General features: G+C 36.1%; 4 protein-coding genes across 7 annotated transcripts; 1 reads left to right on the top strand and 3 right to left on the bottom strand.

Annotated features, from left to right (window-relative positions):
* Positions 1-2,156: 2,156 nt before the first annotated feature.
* Positions 2,157-3,236, top strand: LOC147926442 (uncharacterized). Its single transcript, XM_087488403.1, has 2 exons — positions 2,157-2,827; positions 2,960-3,236. Exons 1-2 carry the CDS (start codon positions 2,408-2,410, stop codon positions 2,993-2,995), a joined length of 456 nt encoding a protein of 151 aa, XP_087344529.1. The 5' UTR covers positions 2,157-2,407; the 3' UTR covers positions 2,996-3,236.
* LOC104746304 (autophagy-related protein 2) lies at positions 2,870-12,150 on the bottom strand. 2 transcript variants are annotated; one of them, XM_019237284.2, is made up of 15 exons: positions 11,675-12,150; positions 10,310-11,307; positions 9,980-10,128; positions 9,563-9,711; positions 6,442-9,480; positions 6,238-6,350; positions 5,582-5,771; positions 5,124-5,237; positions 4,939-5,046; positions 4,708-4,840; positions 4,048-4,244; positions 3,777-3,973; positions 3,593-3,684; positions 3,415-3,456; positions 2,870-3,316 (listed from the first exon to the last, which is right to left on the bottom strand). In XM_019237284.2, the coding sequence occupies exons 1-13, from the start codon at positions 11,879-11,881 to the stop codon at positions 3,603-3,605; spliced, it is 5,676 nt and encodes a 1,891-aa protein (XP_019092829.2). In that variant the 5' UTR covers positions 11,882-12,150; the 3' UTR covers positions 2,870-3,316; positions 3,415-3,456; positions 3,593-3,602. The 2 variants fall into 2 exon arrangements, with proteins under 2 accessions (XP_019092829.2, XP_087344528.1); XM_087488402.1 differs by having other exon boundaries at positions 6,442-9,488; positions 11,675-12,147.
* Positions 12,151-12,362: 212 nt separating this feature from the next.
* Positions 12,363-14,252, bottom strand: LOC104746303 (B3 domain-containing protein At3g19184-like). Its single transcript, XM_010467749.2, has 7 exons — positions 13,921-14,252; positions 13,751-13,840; positions 13,498-13,529; positions 13,217-13,379; positions 12,907-13,113; positions 12,672-12,822; positions 12,363-12,586 (listed from the first exon to the last, which is right to left on the bottom strand). The coding sequence occupies exons 1-7, from the start codon at positions 14,053-14,055 to the stop codon at positions 12,576-12,578; spliced, it is 789 nt and encodes a 262-aa protein (XP_010466051.1). The 5' UTR covers positions 14,056-14,252; the 3' UTR covers positions 12,363-12,575.
* A 124-nt stretch (positions 14,253-14,376) lies between these two features.
* On the bottom strand, positions 14,377-19,322 carry LOC104746302 (plastid division protein CDP1, chloroplastic). Of its 3 annotated transcripts, none has more exons than XR_015582226.1 (12): positions 18,741-19,282; positions 18,283-18,396; positions 18,014-18,151; positions 17,672-17,776; positions 17,458-17,580; positions 16,886-17,254; positions 16,688-16,783; positions 16,427-16,548; positions 15,923-15,988; positions 15,082-15,834; positions 14,792-14,982; positions 14,377-14,707 (listed from the first exon to the last, which is right to left on the bottom strand). XR_015582226.1 is itself a non-coding variant. In XM_010467748.3 (12 exons), exons 1-12 carry the CDS (start codon positions 19,053-19,055, stop codon positions 14,623-14,625), a joined length of 2,472 nt encoding a protein of 823 aa, XP_010466050.2. In that variant the 5' UTR covers positions 19,056-19,322; the 3' UTR covers positions 14,377-14,622. The 3 variants fall into 3 exon arrangements, 1 of the variants encoding a protein (XP_010466050.2); XR_015582227.1 differs by having other exon boundaries at positions 16,427-16,600; positions 18,741-19,279; XM_010467748.3 differs by having other exon boundaries at positions 16,427-16,543; positions 18,741-19,322.
* Positions 19,323-21,800: the final 2,478 nt, after the last annotated feature.

Here is a 21,800-nt window from a genome sequence, read left to right as displayed (position 1 = left end):
CGTGTTTGTTTGTCTTTTTGTTGGTGATCAAGGACTTAAGTGTTAAGAAATCAGATATTAGTGAGCTGAAAAGCTAGTTTATTTGTTTAAGTATATAACAAAAATGTAAAGAGTTAATAAGTTTTAAAGGAAGAAGACAGAAGATGTAGAGAAAATTGGGGACAAGAAGACAGCCAAAATAAACTTTAGATACAGCTTACTTATCCACCACAAAAGTCCTCTGATTCTATCTATATGTCTAGATTCCCTTGTCATGCTTTTTATAATTTAAGTTTTTCAAAATTTAAATCCTACTCTAGCTAGTTGATTGGTAATTTAATTAATTCATCTCTAATTGTGTCGATAGAATGTGGAAGTTAAAATACATTTTCACTTAAGAAACTCGATCTGACAAAAACTTGTACGATCTAAAATCTAAATACGCATGCAATTGCACTCTCAAGGAACATGGTTTTTGCAGTTTCCGTAGATAACTTTTCGTACACAACTTTTATATGTCGTCGAGTATACGGTATAAAAGGGCCACGCGTCAAAGCCCTAATTGGAGAAACGTGGGGAAATTCTCATCAGGACTGGAAGTGAAGCACGTGAGGGTCACAACAAGACAAAGGTTAGCAGAGTTTTAGTCAAACCCTAAAATCTGAATCCAGAAAGATAGATTTTACAATTATATGTTGTTTTAAAAAAAAAATATTGTTTTTCTGTTTTGGGATGAGTTGAACATTTACAGCTCAGCCTCACATGGCTCTTTTTGTTCTACAGTGTTTTGTCTGCTCCTTTGCTTCTTCTGTTTGTCTATAAACAATCTATAGTTAAAGAAATTACCAAACCTATGCTTCAGTCTGGATTATTTGAGATAAATAGAATTATTATATTTTCTTCGATTCTTTTAATTTGTATACTCTTTCACTATCTCCTATCTTTTTAATTAGAAGATTTCTGTTATTTCTTACTTCTGTAATTTAATTTTCAGATGCATATGAAAGGTCTGTAGATTTGATAGAATTATTCTTGAGAGAAAGAGAGGGAGAGGAATTAGAGAACACTTGCGAGTGCATAATAGTGCCGATCGAGTACGTGAAGTAGCAGCGGATAGTTAGGCGAAATTTAATCGTATATGAGTTAATAGTATTCATTTATGAATGACCAAATGCAAGAATAAACAAATGTCTCAACAGTTACTTGCGCATTAGCAGTATATCAAAATTAATGCAATTTATAAGATAAGACAGAAATTATAGGGAAACGATGCGGACAAGGTGGACTTATGTCGGTTAATAGAGTTCCACACTTTATATCGAACTAAATCTAGAGAGACAACAGAAGAGTTCATAAAAATGCAATGCAATGAATCTAATCATCTACGTTATGAACGACGACAGATCTACAAACGTTGTGATTTCAATACCACATTGAATTCGTAAACCTTTTTAGAAATAAAAATAATACTCCATAATGATGCCACTTTGTTTTCTTATAATTGATGCCATCTTACGTAATTTCTTTTATTTTATATTTTTGTTCACCCGTATTAACCCACTATTGTCTTGATATCAGTGCAAACTATATATATTCTTTACACTTTCTCTTATATATATAGATATAATAATATATGATATTTAAAATCTTTCAAATATATAATTGTAATATACTGAAAATAAATGGTCTGGGAAGAAATATAAATAAATTATAACGAAGTAGTACAAAATATAACTAAATTGCCAAATGACGTTCGGTTTAGTGAAGAAGATAAATTTATTATCTGATCAAACTGTCGAAATCAGCTTTACACAGTAATTAGAATTAGAGATTGAAAGTTTGAACGTTGAATGCTACTACTCTCTGTCTCTCTCACTATTTCGAAGTTTTTAACAGATTTTGGCTATGTTGCTACTTGCGGTTAAAGAGATTAAGTTAAACTTAAACTTCCACATCCATTTTAGAAAACTGAATTCTATATAAATATTGGTTTCGTGTAGTAATTTCCTTTATTCAAGCCATAGTTTAAGATACCATATTTACGGCGCATTAATGCTTCAATCAATACATAAATGTAAGTATATGCTTATAAACAAAATGTCTTCATTGTCGAAGCTAATTGACTCGTCTTTTTTTTTTTTATCCACGAAAGAGAAGTCAAAACTATAAACTAAATAAACTCAAATTCATTGAATCGGTATTAGCCAGTATTAATCTATATATTACAATATGAATCTGCATTAAGAAAATAAAGAAAAAAAAAATAGTTTAAAGAAAAAGATAAAATCCACATGGATGCCCACCAATCTCATATCTATAAAATGCAAAACATGTGGCTGCATGAAGCTCCCAAAGACTAGCACAGAGGAAGAAACACACACTTACTGAGATAAAGAGTAAATAAGTGTAGAAAGAGAGAGAGAGAGAGATGGCTAATGCTGTAGAACAATCCTCATTGTATTCTTCATCCTTTGTAGACGCAAGAATCTCATTTTCCAATGATTTTGCAGACGGTACTAATCATAGTAGAAGCCAGCTTCAAGAGACAATATCAAGAGCACATGATCAGATGAAGTACAAGGAAGCTCCTGTCTCGTCTGATTTCAAATTCAATGTCGAAAACTTGGGTTTCACTTCTGCGGCTGATGAGATCTTCTTTGGTGGAGTTCTGTTGCCACTAGAGAAAACTACTCAGAGGAAAGTGACGACACTTAGAGAGGAACTTAGTGCTCAAGACTCTGAACGTACCATCTCAAAGGGATCTCGTAATTGGTGGAAGTTAGGTCTCAACAAGTCCAAGAAAGTTCATTCCAACAACATTAACTTCCATCTCCCACACAAATCTCAGGTATAGCATATTTAATTATTGATTAATTGAACAAATGTCGTCTTCTACAGTAATTTCTAACAATTAATATTAAGAAAAAGTGTTTCATACTTACATTGTATGTAATATTTTCTATGTATTTTGGTTTTGCAGAATTGTCTTGCAAGTATATTGGAATCTGATGACTGAAAGATCGGGACAAGGTCAGCTAACAACTACGGCGAACTAGATGTGTAATAGTACTGATAAAAAATATATAATCTCCTATTTTTTATTGTTTTCTTTTTCTTGTTTTTCTTGGAGTGTTCTCTCAAGTCTTTTATGTAGTTTTTTTTTCCCTATGATCATCGTTGGCTATATTATATCTCCATTGTATGCAACTGGTTCAGTGACTTCAGTCTAATACTCTTGGTTAACACCCAACTGATAAGCAGTGGCACTACTATCACTATGGCTTATCGATGGGCAAAAGAATGGTTCTGAGCTTTACTCTATTTCAAACCTATATACCTGCAAGACAAATGAAACATGTTGATATTATAAGCACGAGAAACAGATTGGCCACCCTAACAGGTTTACTTAGATCTCAATAAGCTTAGTAGACTTACATGCTATATATGTAAAATGGACCTCACACCAAAATGGACAATCTGTAGCAAACATATTACAACACAGCGCATCAATTGGTTAAAGCCAGGTTTGTTTCTCAAACTGCTAGATGAATATCCGAAATTGCAATAACCAATCTGAGAAGATGTAAGAGTATTAGCCTGACCAGGATTTTACCTGGGTTTTTTTATCGGTGTTGGTCCTGCTTCCTTTGTTTATCGGGGCCTAAGTACTTTTCCATGGATTCCTTTTTATGTTCAGGATCAAGACTGAAAATAGAAAGAATCCACATGAGTCTTTAATACTTTGCAAATAACAGAGTTTCCCAGCCGTATTTCCAAAATTTCTAATATGAACCGACCTATTTCTGATGCCAAGAAGAGCACTATGTACAGCTCTAGCACAAGCTGAAGCAGGTGCTATAGCAGCTGTTGGAACTCCCTGAACAACTGTTGCAAAAGCTGATCCAGCTCCGTCTCCACGTTGATACTTCTTCAAAGGTGTGCGGACTAATGCCGAAGCTGTCTTTCCTATTCCATCACCGATGCTCTCACATGCCTACAAAACCTCCGCAATGTAAATTATATGATACAGGAGCAGAAATGCAGGACATGTATAGCCTTTACACTCACCTTAAGCATGCCTTGCTTAGCATTTCTAGGCTGATTTTGTCTAACATTTGTCTTCGTTTTGCCTTGGGGTTGTGGCAATGATGGTGCACTTGTAAATATATATTCTGCTCTCAATAAAATATCATGAGCCCCAGCTGCCAAGTGAACACCAAGTCCGACAGCTTCCAGTGAGATGCTTCTGAGAAATGCTATAGTACCTGAAAACAGTTTCAGCTCCATAATGCATACTACAGAATAAAACATAATATAAACTGCTGAACATCTTTATTTTAAAAACGGATAGTATCAGAAACATGATCAAGACCTGACAACGTTGATGTGTAATAATTTGGCCACAGCAGCAGATGCCATGCATCTTGCTTATGAGAGGCAATTCTAGTATCAACTATATAAGAAGTATGAAGGTTTCCTAATCATGGTCAGAGGGCTACCAGCTACTGTTATTAACCGTTATTCTAGAGGAATGAGGGTCTAGAAAATATATTAACACCAAAAGCTTTTATGAACAGCTTCAGTTTTGTAAGTGGTTTCAACAGTTGTAATATCATATATGATTCGAACAATGCCTTAATAGTGCACTATAACTAGCTTAGTTTCTGATAACAGAAAGAAACGGAAACTAAAGTTGAGCATTCACCATCTTGGGTTTTCAAGTCTTACCTCTTTGAACTCCCTTCACTAGCCTTCGATCTTTCCTGTAACTTTCAACAGGTGACGAGACAAGCTTGGCAGCAGCAGCATAAAGAGCAGCAAGTGATCTTACTGTTGGGATCCCCTTTAACAGTTGATGAATCTGAAGATGCAATTATAGAACATTAAAAAGCTTGTCAGTAAACCTATAAAATGGATGATTATTAATGTGCACACGACAGCAGGCTGTGTGAAACAAACCTGATTCTGAGATACATCTTCCAACCATTCTCCCAGTATAGTTTCACATACATTTCCCCAGCCATAGATTCCAGCAGCATGCACATGTTTGAGCTGTAATTCAATCCCCTGCATTTGTTCCTCTGCGATGAGTAAACGATGCTGAAAAAATCTTGAAGACACAGGTTGGAAATTTTTGTTCTTACCTTCCATGGAACAAGGTTCACAAGCTCTGCATATTTTCCTCCTGTTAGTGCTGCTATGTCAACATGATGGGGACTGTAATCAACTCGAACACTAACAGGCCATATGTCAAATTTCTGCGAAATGAATTTCATTAGTCAGATAATTTAGAAATCATGCCTAGCATACTTCCTTAAAACTTCTAATTACAAGAACACCAAGGTTTTACTTCAGCTGAGTGACATCATATTATAATATCTATATATATATATATCCATATATATATATATCTATATATATATATATATGTGCGTGTGCCTGTGTGTATAAATATATCGAAACATCATGATTAGCAATCACATTCATCAGATCATGAAAACTCGCCCTATCATTATACATAATTATTATACACGTCCTAGGTGGGTAACACGTGAATGTTTCAACTGCGCCATCATTATAGGTAGAAAGAATCTTTATTAACCTGAAAATATGGAAGAAGCGCTTCTTCTATAATATTATGTCCTCTAACAGAAGTTGACAACGTTGAACCACCTGAGTCTCCAACACAGACAGCAGGCTTTTCCAGGCTGTTAGCTCCAAAAAAGCTGATGAGAAAATCCAGTTGACTTTGATGAAGATGTAACAGTATAGGGAGTAAAGCGATCCGTAACCTGGGAGGAAGCAGTTCATGAGGAAAAGAAAGAAAGGGTATACATATAATGCAGTATTATTAATTAAGCCACTAGCAGAAGGTCCATTTAAGTTATAACGAAACACCAATATCTATCAAAAGAAAAAAAAACATACGTAGCATAGAGAACATAATTCAAGTTTACTAAGAATGCATCTGTAACTTAGTTTAGCCTTACAATTTTCCATCTATTCTGTATGAATATTACTACCTCTATGGAACAATGACCTTAATTATTTAGTATTAACGCAATTGCCTTTTTTCTTTCATACGCATTAAGTTTGACAGTGCAGCTAATCTATAACTAGGCAAATGTTTAATAATTGATAGAGTTGCTGGGAACAAAATGATTATAGTTAGTACAGAAAAAATTGTTGAAATTTTATTGTGCATACACGTAGACCAGTGTAAGTATAACACTGTAAACAATATACAAGATAGCATACCTGTTTTCCTCAAGTGGCGTTTCAGGGTCAGGTCTGACAGCTTTTAATTCCAACTTGAATGCATATGAAGAGGAATCTCTTGGGTGATCTCTTGAGTTGTAATATCCAAGGACCTATAATTCAAGGGAACAAGTTAATTTATCTACCTAAGTTAATTCTAGTATAATCAATCTTATGCTGATAAGAGTCAAAAATCTCAATTACCAATGTCCAAGGTGCAGTGTTGCTTCTATCATAAAGATAAAAATCTTGGACCTTCAGAGATAATTTAGAGGTACATATTCCGCCAATTGGAAAGATTTCATACAGGAACTGCACCCCGGATAATTCCAGCTCAAGGCTCAAAGTTGTATCCCGACCCTTTGTATGTTTAAATTTTTCACCTTTTTTTCTAGAATCATGCCAATCAGAGCCAGAGTATATTCTCCATGTGAGGTCAATGTTTTTAAGAAGTATACGTCCAGTAGCTGCAACAGCAGAATAAGATGTCAGGCCAAAAGATGAAAATTCTCCATCAAGAATTTGTTCCTCATGATCTTCCTCAGTTGCTTCTGACACATGGTCTTCTAAAATTCTTAAGGACGCGTCATCATACCACCCAGAATTTCCTCTCCTCAAATCAGTCTCAGGAACGAATTCTCTTTCTGATGAATCCTCTTCTTGAGGTACCTCTGACAATGGACGGAACTCAGACAAACAATAGTTTTCTATTATTTCAGGCAGGCTCTCTCTCTCTAGGAATATTTGACTGCTTTCTGAATCTATTCTAGATGATGACCCACAAAAACTGTGATTAGAAGCTAGTTTCTCAGGAGTAGCAGGTACCCAATCATATGCCTGCCTATGAGAAATTCCATGAGGTGACATATAGATATTCTGACAATCCATAGAGTCAGACTGACATGTAGGATTGACATCAAACTGGAATGCATCTTCATTTATTTCGTCCATCAAACCAATGACCCCAGTTTCATTTCCTGACTCTAATCTCAAGTTTCTCATTTCTCCACTTGAATCGGAGCTACTGAGTCTATCGTTGATATCAAAATCATTCCTAGCGTTTGCCTGCTGAATGCTGTCCCATCGAGTCTGTAGGTGCACAGCTGATTCTTCTAAATCAGGAGCAAGTAACTGTTGGAGCTGGGTGGCCAAGCGAATCAAACCAGAAGTCGTGTCACTGCAAGTTTCAATTAATAAGTGAGATTTTGAACACTCTAACTCCCAAAGGCCATTTTCAGAGTTAGTCCTTAGAGTTGCTTCAATTAGCGCCACATTAGCAACTTTAACATAGCCAGTCTCATGAAGATGCTCTGAACTGTACATTCCATCAAGTTTGCTAAGGTCCAAATCCACAGACAGAAGAAGCCCAAGATCTTGAATCCTGATTGTATAATCACTGCTTATGGAATTAACCAGACTTTTTTTCGAGAGGCTAAAAGAAGATGCTGCTACCAGACAGGCAACCCATGGATCACTTACTTGATGTAAATGATCTGTATTCTCATGGTGAGGTTCATAGCTTAGACCAACATCAACCAAATTCAGAATAAACGAGGAGCCACTAGATGGGCTGGAGTTTCTCTCCTGAGAATTTGTTTCAACTTCAAAAGTGAAAAAAGAAGTAGCCACTTCTATCCAATCCAGGCGTCCTCCTATGGCAGAGAACGTACAGCCCCTGACAGATACAGCTAAATAATCTTCACAAATTCCTGGTTCATGCAAATGCAGAATATCTAAGCCAGCAAACCTTGACGACAATGCATTTGAACCTCCTCCGTTACCGCGCTTGATTGCAGAGTTGTTACATGAGAGTAAGAGCAACTCCTGATCAGGTAGACTTGTGACAGAACCCCATAATGTACCTTCCCCATGGGCTAACCAAAAGAAATCAGCACCAGAGATACTGCCGAGATTTGAGACGGACATAAGATTTACTTTCTGAACCCTTAGGTTGAGCTGAATCCATGATCCAGGAAGCTCAATCTGAAGCTGATTTTTAATGTCCATTTGTGGTTCTGGCCTAACCAAGATGTCAATAAAATCACATTCAACAACGAGAGATGTTTGACACACAACAGATTCCTCTGTTTTGTCAGCTGTATTGGTTGCCATACGTGATAGCCAATTTTTTGCCTCTTCTATGAGATTACAGAATTTGCTGTACTGCCAGCTATCTAAACGGATAGCAAGTGGAAGCAAATGAACATAAAGGCAGAATGAAGAAGCCAAAATTATCTCTTTCCTGGTTCGAGAGTAGATGTCTTCTTGATCTTTGGCCGTAGCAACAGCAGCAAACTCAAGGCCGTTCCCGCAAGACTTACCTGTCTGAATAGATTCTTCCTGCGTAGCCAGCATCTTAGCTCTCTCCACTAACCAAGGGCCACCAATAGGTCTATCTTGCCAAAACATACCAATGGTTGAAAGTTGGTGCCTAGTTCTATTGTTGGTATGCAATATATTATATGCAGAGAATTCCCCCTGCCTCAGGTATGAATTTGTTTCAGAATCTTTACGGTCAGAAGTGACCAAATAGATGCTAGCATCACCAACACTGACGCATATAGAGCGAGTAGCCGATGTAAAGTACATTTCTCCTGGATTTTCTTCTTTACGCCTTTCCTTGTCAGATGGCGGAGATGAAGATAAGTCGATGACAATAAATTGCTCACCAAGCGAGTTACATAACCTTTCTGAATTGCTCTCAAAAGGGAACCACAGAATCACTCGAGCATTCCAAATTGACACACTACCTCGCAAACTTTCTGATTTAGAAGAGGATGCCACCTGATTCCTTTCATGACTAATTATGGGGATAGATTCTGATACATCGTTGAAAAGCTTTACCAACATTTCTACTGAATTAAGGTTCAACCAGAATGTGGTAGGAGGTAAACTCAACGAGAATGAGTTTGATACTCTATGGCTGGATTTGGATGATTGGAACCTGACAATAAACTGAAATCCACTGCCTCCAGCAGCTATAACCAACAATGTCTTGACTGCGAAACCTTTGTTACGAAAGAGGAATCCATCAGAAACTATCTCGCTTAAGCTTTCGGAGTCAGCATGCATATGAGACGAGGCAAAGGGAGGAAGACTAGTCTGAACCTTGGCTTGTAAATCCTTAATCGAACGAGTCTGATATTCAGCATTAGCAGTGTCAACAACATTTCCAGCTTGAAAATAATCGGCGATCTCTATGCTGTTCACTTCACCTTCTAGCCTCATATCACGAGGGCATACCTGTTGACCTTATTGAATGTTTTAAGTAACTCGGGGGCAGATACTAGTGAGGAGATTAAATACAATTCATCAAGGTAATTACCTGAAAAGAGACAGAAATATCTCTGAGTTCTGCACCCAAGTAGTGCATCTGCGTGGAAACATCCTTCCAATTGTCTTCATCTTGGAAAAACAAAACTACCGAAACTCCAGCAAAGAATACTTTACAACTTGTTTCCACATGTTGTTGTTCTGCATATTCAAGAGAATAGTAGATAGCTTGTTACTATAACGACTTACATCGCTTGGCATCACTAGCTAATGGATTGATTTAAGCATAAAACTTGATGGTATATAGGGTAGCAGACTAGCAGTAATAAAATCTAGAAAAAACAAGAAATAACCTAAGATTTCTAAACAAGATTAACACCGGTATAAGAAAGCTTACATATATTTGGTGATAATACATACCAATATGTTCAATGCACAATTTTAAACAAATTCAAGAAAATATTCTTACCAGAAGGAAGAAGCAAAGACCCAGAAGCAAGGCTAGATGCAGCATTGATTGCTGTGAAGACAGAAGATGTCCAATTCCACATTCCTTGGCTTCCAAAAGCTGATTGGTAACTCCTCATTGCATCAAAACATTCAAAAAACTGGTCCACACTGTAGGAAACAAGAAGAGATAACACAAATACGTCAATTCAGTTAGATAAACCTAAAGGTAAAGTCATATCCAGATTGTGATGAAAGATTAAAAACAAAAAAAAGTCAAGTAAAAAAAAATACAATATCTCTGAATGACTTGAGAAAAAAAGAAATATTATGGTAGAGACATCCTTTATACCTTGCCCCAATATCTACTTCTCCATCCACTTCTTTCTTGCTGAAAGAAGATGGAAACCAATCGGGTATAAACTGTAAGTCAGGTGTAGTATCAGGCTCTAATTCTTGGCCACCTGACGAGGATAATGTAGCTGGAGGCGTTACCATTACATTAGTAGGTATTGTAGGTGAATCCGTAAATGGATCAGAACGAGAAACTGAGGGGCAACCATCCGATCCGAAACTTGTGAAAGCCTTCCACAATTGTAAGAACCATCTAATTGTAGACGGTTGAAATCGTAGTTCAACAGGATCAATACAAATATCAGCATCCACCTTGCGAATATCTAAAGAACCATTCTTCCAGGGTATACTAAAATTCAAACTCCCTGAAAAGCCACCTCCTTCGCCTGTCATGATCAAAGTCACCCCAGTAGATGGGTTTTTACCACAAGTTTTGTCATCATCATCACCACCCATATTTAAAAGCTCTACAACAGCTCCTTGAAACTTCACACAGTTTGCAAGTCGATTAATACCGAGGATGTTATCAGGAGAAACTTCATTAGCCGAAACATGGTCCTCTGAAATTCCACATTCTATTTCTGTCATTCTAAGTACCAATGTTGGCCGAGGACCAGCTTCTCTCTGATCGTTGCCAAAGTCAGAATCAAATGCTATGATCAGATTCTTAATTTTGACATGAAAACTTGTAAGAAACCATTTCACTATCTTGGCAACCGTCTTAACGCCTTCATGGACATCAATAGAAGCAGATTTTGCAGCGTTCACCAACATCTCATTGTCATGCTTTCCTAGTTCAAGACGAATATTCTGTGAATCTTCTCTGTTAGAGGCAGAGGTGGTTGCTTCATTTGAAGATGACGCATTACTTTCCAAACGTGGTGCGAGAACGAGCTCAAGCTCATCAACCTCAACTTGACAACCATTAGTCTTCCAAGGCATTTTGACTAACAAAGATCCAATTGAGCCTTCCTTTATGAGCAGGGGAGCATCAAACTGAATTCAAAGAAATAAAAAAATTGGTTCCTTTTATATATTTTCAACAAATTGATAAGAAAACCAAAGTATGAATTCCAAAACAATCTAATCACAAACCCCATAAACATATCTCAAGATACAATAATGGAGCTACAACTCTATTAATTCGCTCGAAACCAGTACTCTAGCATTCATCAACTGCAAACGGTCTTTTGATCATCAGGAACTAAACCACTAACAATGAACTAAAGCTCCCTGGATTGAACTACAACTACACCATCCTCAACATTAAACTGTCTTCTACTTCAGAGCCAAAAATTCCAAAATTCCATAATCTAAAAAGCAAAAAAAAACACAAAAGGGGAGAGAAGAGGGCAAAAAAAACCTTGTCGTTCAAATAGTCAACGTTGATGGCAAGATCGCAGAGCTGAATAGAGCCATCACGAAGCTGGATATCGAGTTGATCAAGGTCGATGTCACCAAGTATGAGTTTACCCAATTTCTTCTTCAACAGGAATTTGACAACCCTTTTCACCGCCCACCTCGAGAAAGCTTCCTCCGCTGATTTAGCAATGTTCCAAGGAAACACCATCTTTGTTTTTGTTTCCCCTGCGGACGTTTAGTCCAACAAGACCTTTTTTTTAATTTTTGTTTGGGGATTTTGATAGAAATTTTTTGATTAGGGTTTCTCTGGGGATGGTGACATCAAGTTTTGCGTCTCGTGATTGATTGGGGAGAGAATTAAGAGAGAAGGAAGCAAAAGTTTTTGGAGTAAAAGAGACTTTGGCCGTCGTCGTCGTCGTCTCTCTCTCTCTTTACGGTTTTTGCTTTTCCGTGTGGAGGAATCAGTTTCGTCTCTTCTCTCCCTATCTCTTTCTCGTGTTTTATTAATCGAACCGGACCGTACCGGATATGTTGTGTACCAATTTGTGGCGGTGGTACTATTGCCTATTGGTAATACAAAATCCCGGTTCTCAATCCTAATTTCAATTTGGTTAGGTCCATTTTGTTTTCGGTTCGGTGCGACTTCACTTTCAATTCTCTTCCTTCAAGTTTTGTTTTTTCTCCTTCCCTTATCCAAATCGTATATTTATAAAATATCAAATCATATAAAATCAAGCAATCAACGTAGCCTACCAAAAATATTAGCCGTAAGTAACGTTTCCATCTTTGTCTCCATTACAAGACACAAAATAAACCCGAATCCAAATGTTTGTCTCCATTACAACAACTTGTTAGTTTCTTCCTTCTCTTCAGAATCACAATTCAACCTTCAAGTTCAAACTCTACTTTCTTCCTGCACACATCAATTCACAACTCAAGTTTTTTATCGAATCAAAATTAAGTTTAACATGAGATTAGTTGAGACATTGTTTAATTACCTCCTCTTTTTCTTTTACCACTGCTTCGCAACTGTCTAGCTTCAGAAACATTTTCTTCTTGTTTCTTGTTTGATTCAATATCATTCTCTTCATCTTCTTCATTCCCATCTGAATCATTGTTTCCATCATCATTTACCCTAATGATATACACCTGACCAAGCAATATGTTTCAACATTAATGCTAAAAGTGTCCAACTAGCCTATGTTTCAACAAATCAAGATCGTTCAAGTTTACCTTGAATATTGTTGGGGCGATAAGGTGAAACACGACAGCATCTCCATCGACTAACTGATGATCAATGGAGAAACCTCTCCAGCCTCCGCTAAGACCGGTCTTCGCGGCAAGGTATTTCGCCACAAATTCCTCATCTTCCTCGTCAACTAAAGTCATCATTTCATCACGTTTTGGCAGATGTGTCTTGCAAAAACGAAGCGGCAAGCCCTGGTTTACGAAAACGTATGAAAAATCATCGGAGTTTACACTTACTAGGGCTAAGTTTCAGACAGTCTTTTGATACATTGAACATTCAAGTTTCTTGACCTACCAACCAAAAACCTCCGGTGACGTGTGATTGGAGCATTGGTTTGACAAAGCTAGGGAATTCTGGATCTAAGCTTGACTGAAGCGTCTCTGCCTTGTCGACTGCATACATTCTTGCCTCGTCCGAAGCATATACCCGGTTCAGCAGATCTCTTCTTTGATAGCTCCTGCAAAGCCAAAACACATACAACTTATACTGAAAAGTGAAAACTAATTACATCAAATGGTTTTAGAGAAGTTATGTTTAAATTTTAATAGTATATAGAGTGTGGTGGATTGGTCAACCTCCTTGGCCTCTCCAGTGGTTCTAGCCCAAACTGCGAATAAGGATCAAGATAACTCTGATAAATGTGTCATGAGAAACAACTCATGAAACTAGGATTCTCAAAAATAGAACAACAGATCATTCCAAAAACAGACTCACTATCTATCTCGGTACATATAAGAGAGCCTACTATTTTCCACAAAAGATAAAGCATCAAACCCACAAGTTCTTTAACAAACCCCGAGTAAAAAGATCAATGGTAGAAAAAAAGACCTCTTTGTAACTTGGAGGTGGACCCTTAGCACGGCTTGATCTCCTGACCTCCGAGAAATCCACGGGGGTACGCATCGTCCTTGTCTTTGACTACATTTCCAGACAAAATGGCTTTAATTCCATAAAGCAAGAAATGAAGAAATGAGAAGAGTAGAGAACTGAAAAGTTACTGGAGAGGGCTTAGGAGAAGAAGAGACGCGAAGAGATTGAGCAAGCTTGCTGAGATTAAGCTCCCCCATTCTCTTCTTGTTCTCTTCCACCCTATTCAAACGAATCTGCTCATAGCTTAGCTCCGATTCCACCATTTTCTTAGGGTTCCGAAACAGAGATAGAGAGAAACGAAGGAGAAAAAGAGAGATCAAAGTCTTTGACTCTTGAATGCGCTAGAGAGTGACCGTTGGGTTTCTTATTTCACCGCTAGTAGTATATTTTTACTTCTCCATTTTCATTTTTTTTTTATCTAATAAATAGTCTTACGCATTGCGTCTAATCAAACAAATTCAAATTCAAATTATCAACAGTGGCAGTCCTGAGTAAGCACTCCATCGTGATACGTGAAGTAGGTGTATGGGCTTTTATTTTTAGATTAATATTTATTTTCAAATGTTTAAAAGAAAACCATATGATTTGAGCGGTAACGCTTTACATTAGAAGAACTGAAAAAGGTGTCTGTCTATCCACAAACGCATTCAAATCAAATAAATCTACGAAGACAAATCATTTAGGATACTAAGGAATAAAGAAACAAACATGATCCTTTCCTACACAGCTAGCTTAAACCAGAACAAATGCTAAAATGATCCCATGTTCCACAGTTGATGCTATAATCTCTAGTTAGATAATGAGCTTTTTTTTTTTTTAATTGGATAGTGTCATTTCTGTATTTGAATATCGCTTTCGCAGAATTTCCAAGATCCATCTTCTTGCTTCTTCAGCTTATAGCGGATCTTGTAAGTGCTACAGAAAATTTACAAAACGCAGCATCAGTGGAGAATATACGAGCTCAGTCCAAAAGTAAACCGAAAGCAAAAAAGATTTTACCTGTAATATTTTGCGTTTTTGGGCTGAGATTCATCAACTAGTTCTGCTGCTTCCTCTAGAAGGGCCTCGATTTCTGCAGTCTCACCAACAATACCATCTTCAAACGTGTGTGCTTGCAAAATCTCTAGATGAAGCAAAACGAATCTCCAATAAGACGATTTAGCTTTTGCTGTTTCTGCCAACGTTTGCCACTGCAATTCACGTTACCCCAAAAAAAAACATTGAGATTCAATTTTTGTAAATTAACTCAAATAAGCAAAGAAATAGAGTAGATGTTCAGAAATAGTAACCTGGACAAGCATAGATTCATCAAGGACTTCGGAAAGGCTATAAATCTGGTGTGTTGGTCCAAGAGCTTCAGCCTTAATATTTTCCCACTGTCTCACAAGTTCTTCGGCGTCTTCTGTAACCATAGGTCTCTTATGCACTTCTGACGCGGAATGAGACAATGATGTAGCTGACAGACCAGAGCTTTTCAGATACAAGGCATCTGAATGTTCGCCATGATTCGTCTTTAACATGTCCAAGAGCACTTTGATGTTACCCGCGATACCATTTCTATTCACAGAACCAAGGTTTCTTCTGAAGTTCCCAGACTCTGTTTTAGACAGAAAAGAATCTGATTCTGAATGCGGCCTTGCAGAAACCCATATAGGCAGACTCTGTAGTCTACCAGACCTAATGCCTATTAGTTTTAGAGAGAAGAACACAGTGCAACCCAATAAAGCAACAACAGATACCCTTCCGATCAAACCACTTTGAGAGAGCCAATCATCCCATATTTTACTTTGTTTTACACCCAGGTTTCTCTTCAGCTGGACTGATGGCATACTGGCACCGCTTTCATCAATATTCTTCGCTGATACCACTGGGCTCTGCAAATCTGATGGTGTCAACTGCTCGACAGCTGTATATAGATGTTGTGACGAGTTCATGAACTGCGTAGTCGAAAGTGGTCTTTGGTTTGTCTTGTGATTAATGATCGAAGGTGATCCCATTTTCTTGTTCTCTGGATATTTCTTTTCAGCCCGAAAAAAATTGGCCTGCAGAAAGTTGTAAATATAAATATCTTTCTGCTTAATTATAAAACTGCTACACAGAAGTTCCAAGTTCCAATGATCTGACTCTTACCAAAGATGGTGAACAACCCCTTGTGTCTGGAAAGTTAGCAAGAACAGACTCCGTTAGCCACGCTTCCTGGTCAATTTTATTAGGTAGTGTGTATGAAGATCGATATCAATCTTTTTGAAAAAATTCAGCGCTGGAGAAGAGATGAACATACTTGCATAATTTTCAAATTAAATTTAGTGCATGAACCCAAGGGCTTACTCAAGCAATATTAAGGATTAAGCATATGCACAACTAACCAGAAAAAGAGGTTAGCGGCAGGCATAAACAATGCTGTAAAAGCACTAAAAGCATAATCTATCACTTTGACTACCATCCACTCAACTATTTATTTTCATTTTTCAATTACTGCTGAAACATAGCTCAACCTTACTCATATTCCATTAAAGTTGATAATGCCATTTACATCAAGCATTGGAGGGTGAATCACCCGTAGAGGAATGATTACGTTTGCTCTAGTCCTAGCAACATATGGCACAAATATTTGGTAAGAATCATAAGGTTTACCAATGATGTAGTAGCAGAAGTACTTCTCGACTCTTTTCCCAGGATTGAATTACGGACGGCAGAATCTGAATTTGATTCCAGCTGCTTAAGCTTTTCAAGGGCCTCTGCCTCGGAACCCTGTGCTATCCAACATGTAGGTCCAGTAGCACTTAACTAAATGAACAACGCATGGGTCTTTCGAAGCAAATGAACTTGAAGTAAATAAGATGCAATAGCATAGTTAAAAGGGCAAAAGAATAAAGAAAGCAAGAGAAAAAATACCTGTTTTAAAAGAAATGAGCAAAAAGCTTCCTCAAATTTCAGATCAACACCTTCTGATGTTATGAGACATTCGCATATAATTTTTGCTTTATTAATCTACACAAGCATACTGAATGTTATGCTTTATAAGCAGATAGAATAGAAAAGAAATGGACCACTTGGTTTAAATTTAACAAAAGGAAAGAAAACGAGATATACCGTATCATTTTGCTTGCCTGAAAATCCAACAGCGATATGAGCAAGCAACACCAAGTAGAAACAACTAAAATCAATTACCCCTCTTTGATTGTGGGATTCGAGTGATTTTTTATTTTTCCGAGTTATGGCTAAGTCATCCCATGGAAGAAGATCAACAATCTCGGTGGCCAATAACCTGCTAATTGCCTGACTCAGAAAGCATGGCCAGTCTTGAATTTGACATGAAGCTTCAACACTAAGACCCTGTCTGAGCAGTTCGCGTAGCGCTGAAATTGCACCTCGTCTCCTCTCTGCATTTTCTGGCGTGCGAGGCAGGCCCAGTAGATCCAATGTGCATGGTGGTGCAAGCTCCTCTAGTGACTCCTCAATCTGAAAATTTCATTTCAATCCCTTAAAACTCAATATGCTGGTAAATTATGCCTCTGGACACTATGAAGCTCCCTAACATAATTAAATCTACAGTAAGGCATGATCTTGCACTTTTCACATAATCACATTCAAGCCAGAACAGAACAAAAAGTAAACACACAGAAGCTTTATCTATACTGATGCAAGACAGTCGAACCTATTACCTGAGTTAACAATGCAAGTTTCCCAAGAGTAACTTTACTCTTCAGAAAAGATTGAGCACGAGCAAGAGCTTCAAATCCTTGAGAGACCTTGTTAGCCTCGAAAGCAGCCTTGGCAATTGCACACTTCATGGAAAAGAAGCATATTAGAGATAGAAGAAGCAGAGATTAGTGAAAGGTGGTAAATAGTTCCCATTCCTAGTTCATTTGATTTTACCTCAGCAAGTGCCATAGATAAAAATACATCATGAATATATGGCTTCGAATCAAGGTTCCTAAGAGCAGCCCGGCCAATATCCAGCACGAGTTTTTCTTGTCCAACCTGAAACATAGTAGCTCACATCAACGCTTTATTTTCTATCCAAAAATTATTTTCTCTTAACATAAAAGCTAATATCACAACATTAAGAAAAATCAAACTCCCCTTAAGTTTCATAGAAGAAAAGACAAAATTGCATTAAGAAGACGAAGGGTGTTTGTAGAAATGATAAACTAATGAAGAAAGATCAGTACAGAACATTTGCAGGGACAAAACCCAATTACAGCTCAGTGGTAGTACCTCCTGAAGAAGGCATAGAGCACCAGGCAACCATGCCCAAGGAATTCTGAGAGGAGACCGAGGAGCAATCTTTTCTTTTAGGTTACCAGCATATTCTGGTTCAAAAAGAAGTTTGTCCCTAATATCCATGAGAAGATCCTGCACATTAGGATCATTAAGAACAACACATCAAGAAAGTTAAGCCACATTTCCCTTTTCAAGTCTAGTGATAAATTGGTTAGATTCTATGGAGCACTTAAAAAACAGGATCAAACTATAGGTTTTTTAACCTGGCGAGCTACAGCAGCCTCCATAGTATAACCCTCTTCAGCATCAGCTTTTTTCAAATTTATAACCGACTTCACAACCTCGTCTTTCTCGGCTTGATCAGAAACTCCAATAAGCTGCAAATTCAATACCATTAACAACAGTAACATATATATGATCCTGAAATATCGTCTATCAAACAAAACGCTACGTTTCTTACATACACTCTTGTTGCAGAAATGAACTATTATACAATATAAAATTGCTATCGTGTTCTGAAACTCGCCAAATCAAAACATCCCACTGATTCTACAAATTAGAGACTTCATTCCAACAACACGTATCATTCACAACCAAATTTAGGAGGAAAAAAACAAAACAAGTTCCAGTCGCACTTCAGCGAGGAGTAAAGTACCAAATCGGGAGAGATCGTATATACAGGGATTCTGAGGACTAAAAGCCAGTGAAAAGCATAAAATACCTGGTAACAGGTAACCGGGATTTCGATTGTGGAAGTAGAAGCAGCGAGGGAAGAAGTACGAGACGGCGCATTGTCCACGACATGGACACCACCACCACCACCACCAGCATTCAACCTCCTCCGCCCTTCCCGGTGGAACTGCCGCAAAGATGAACCAGAACCCCCAAAGAATTCACCGGATTCGGAACGCACGACGAGGCAGCCTGAGATCTGAAGCTCCGGGCGATCTACGACGAAGCTGGTGCCGCGATTAGAGATTCCGCAAAGCAGACAAGAAGAAGAAGGGAGAACCGGAAACGTGTAAGCCAGTGGCATTGCTCAAACAGCTTGAGAAGACGAACGAACCCTAGAAGAAGTAGAGTGAAGCTAGAATCATGGTTTTTATATGTGGATTTCTTTTTCTCAGGAGGAGAAAATTTCGGGAATTTGGTCTTTGAAGAAGCCTTTAACAGCGATTTTGCATTTTCTGAATGTTGTTAAAGCGTTTTCTGACGATAAGGTAACCCGCTGAGCAGAAGAGAGGCTCTCGCAAACCCCAAGACGTGACGAGACGTGGTCACGTGGGATAATAGAGAAGCTTCTGGAGATTATTTTCCTTCTCGGTTAATTTGATCCACGTTGGGCCTTTCACACTTTTCCCAGACCTAATAACACTGGGCCTTTTTATCAATTAGTTTGGTTTGTTTGACTGATATATGAGAAAACCAAGTAAAATTATTATTTGTGTAATCTATATCTACATTTTTTAAGTACATTTTGTGTTATACCCTTTTCCTTTTGTTTATTTAAAATTTTTATTTACAAAATTGATCTCTACATATTTGCAAAAAATCAGTAAGTAAAATATGGAAAATAAATTTCGATTACACTAATAATATACCTTAAATATCAAAAAATTAATTAGTTCTTAAATTATCTCTACCATCAATTTTTATTTTCCTTTTAAATTAAAAGATTTGAATAGTTTAGATTTTAAAAATGAAAATAATAATATCTTACACATTCAATGTCGATATTTGAAAAATTATGTATTAATATTTACTAACTGATTTTATCTTTTACATAAACCATATTATCTATATATACATTTTTGAAGTACATTTTGTGTTATACCCTTTTACTTTTGTTTATTTAAAATTTTTATTTACAAAATTGATCCCTACATATTTGCAAAAAATCAGTAAGTAAAATATGGAAAATAAATTTCGATTGCACTAATAATATACCTTAAATATCAAAAAATTAATTAGTTCTTAAAGTATCTCTACCATCAATTTTTATTTTCCTTTTAAATTAAAAGATTTGAATAGTTTAGATTTTAAAAATGGAAATAATAATATCTTACATATTCAATGTCGATATTTGAAAAATTATGTATTAATATTTACTAACTGATTTTATCTTTTACATAAACCATATTATTCTCTCAAGATTTTGATTTCTTAATATGGAAACACTTTTAATCGAAAACTTATATTTGATATATAATAATGTTGAACAGAATCATAAAATATAGCAAATGGAAACTAACTAAAACCCCTTACAAATTCAAACTAAAACTAATGTTGAACAGGGTGTAGCTCACTGCAGCAACCTTACAAATTCAATAAGAAACAATGGAGGAGCAAGAAGTGTATTAAATTCTTATTGGTGCATTAAAAAGATTGTACTAAAAAGTTATTACGTTAATGCTTCTATGTTATATTTTCCTTTCAATGGGATCTAGAAAGACTTTCTCCTTTTTGAATTTTATTTCAAAATCGGTGGATGATTTAAAGGGATCCACTTTCCCTTTCTTATTTATTTAAGCGTTTTTCTAATAATTATTTCCATATGTGAATACTCTATATACTCTTTAATGTTATAAAAAAATTGTACATATCAACTGTTTTGCAGTTGACTAAAGTCTTTTACTTTAGTTTTTCCTTTTGTTTTGTGTTTAAGAATTGACTAAAACAATGATAATAATTTTTTTCTAAAATGTCACATTAAATATGTGGAAAACCACCATATAATTTGTTTTATTTTTTATTTTCTTGAGGAATTACCAATAATATTAAAATTCTCATTTATTATCATAAACTATATATATTGCCATGAAAATATTATAAATTATAAAAATACGCTAATTTGGTAAAATAATTAACATAATTAAAGTTGATAAAAAAAACTTATTTTGATTTTGGTGGGACGGGTTGGTATTAGTCCCATATAGGGAGTTAAATGGAATTGTTTTTTTTTTTTAAACACTTTTAGATGTGTACCAGGAGATAAATGTATTACGAGACTCCACGGGTTAAAACCTTGAAAACACTACAAAAATCTTATGCTTTGAATACTAATATCAAATACCTATAAAACTTTATATTTTAAAAATTGTTCTCTGGTACACCGAGTAAATCCAATAAATATTCATAATTATACAATCTAAAAATTAATAAAATAATAATAAAATAAAAAATAAATACAACATAATTTTAAATGCAAAATATTGTCCGCGATGTACCGCGGGTTAAATCCTAGTTTATATTAACATTTTTTAAGTACATTTTGGTTTATGCCCCTTTAAGTTTTATTTATTATTTTTTTTTTACAACATTAACCCCTAAAACAATTCCATAAATAATATTGCAAAGAAACTCAAATACTAAACTTTCTTAAATTGACCAACATTTGTTACATTTATTACCATAAAATCTTAACAACATCTATACATTTCGATTTTTCCAAAAACAACTCTATCCATTAAAATTTTAATCCATTAAATCTCCAAAATTATTTTTATGAATGCTAAAATCTCAAATTTAAATGATATACAACAGATTTTCCATAACAAAAGTTTACAATATCCATAATTATATTAACATTAATAATTTTCCTAAACCGAAAAATCCAATTATAAAATGTCACATTAAATATGTTGAAAACCTCCCATATAATTTGGTTTATTTTTTATTTTTTGAGGAATTACGAAAAAATAAAATTCTATTAATTATCATAAACTATATATATTGACATGGAAAAATTATAAACTATAAAAATATGCTAATTTGGTAAAAC

Source organism: Camelina sativa, chromosome 15, assembly GCF_030686135.1.
Source record: "Camelina sativa cultivar CO46 ecotype springtype chromosome 15, ASM3068613v1".
Lineage (NCBI taxonomy): Eukaryota > Viridiplantae > Streptophyta > Magnoliopsida > Brassicales > Brassicaceae > Camelina > Camelina sativa.
This window is presented reverse-complemented; position numbering and strand designations above follow the sequence as displayed.

Coding starts and splice junctions, on each gene's coding strand:
- LOC147926442 (XM_087488403.1), top strand. CDS start 2,408: ATGGCTAATGCTGTAGAACAATCCTCATTGTATTCTTCATCCTTTGTA. Junction 2,828..2,959: donor ATCTCCCACACAAATCTCAG/GTATAGCATATT, acceptor TTGGTTTTGCAG/AATTGTCTTGCAAGTATATT.
- LOC104746303 (XM_010467749.2), bottom strand. CDS start 14,055: ATGGTGGAATCGGAGCTAAGCTATGAGCAGATTCGTTTGAATAGGGTG. Junction 13,841..13,920: donor CTTCTCCTAAGCCCTCTCCA/GTAACTTTTCAG, acceptor CTGGAAATGTAG/TCAAAGACAAGGACGATGCG. Junction 13,530..13,750: donor CACCTCCAAGTTACAAAGAG/GTCTTTTTTTCT, acceptor CCTTATTCGCAG/TTTGGGCTAGAACCACTGGA.
- LOC104746304 (XM_019237284.2), bottom strand. CDS start 11,881: ATGGTGTTTCCTTGGAACATTGCTAAATCAGCGGAGGAAGCTTTCTCG. Junction 6,351..6,441: donor ACACTGCACCTTGGACATTG/GTAATTGAGATT, acceptor CTTGAATTATAG/GTCCTTGGATATTACAACTC. Junction 5,772..6,237: donor ACGCCACTTGAGGAAAACAG/GTATGCTATCTT, acceptor GCTTCCTCCCAG/GTTACGGATCGCTTTACTCC.
- LOC104746302 (XM_010467748.3), bottom strand. CDS start 19,055: ATGCCACTGGCTTACACGTTTCCGGTTCTCCCTTCTTCTTCTTGTCTG. Junction 17,581..17,671: donor TATCTATGGCACTTGCTGAG/GTAAAATCAAAT, acceptor TTTTCCATGAAG/TGTGCAATTGCCAAGGCTGC. Junction 14,983..15,081: donor ATGAATCTATGCTTGTCCAG/GTTACTATTTCT, acceptor CGTGAATTGCAG/TGGCAAACGTTGGCAGAAAC.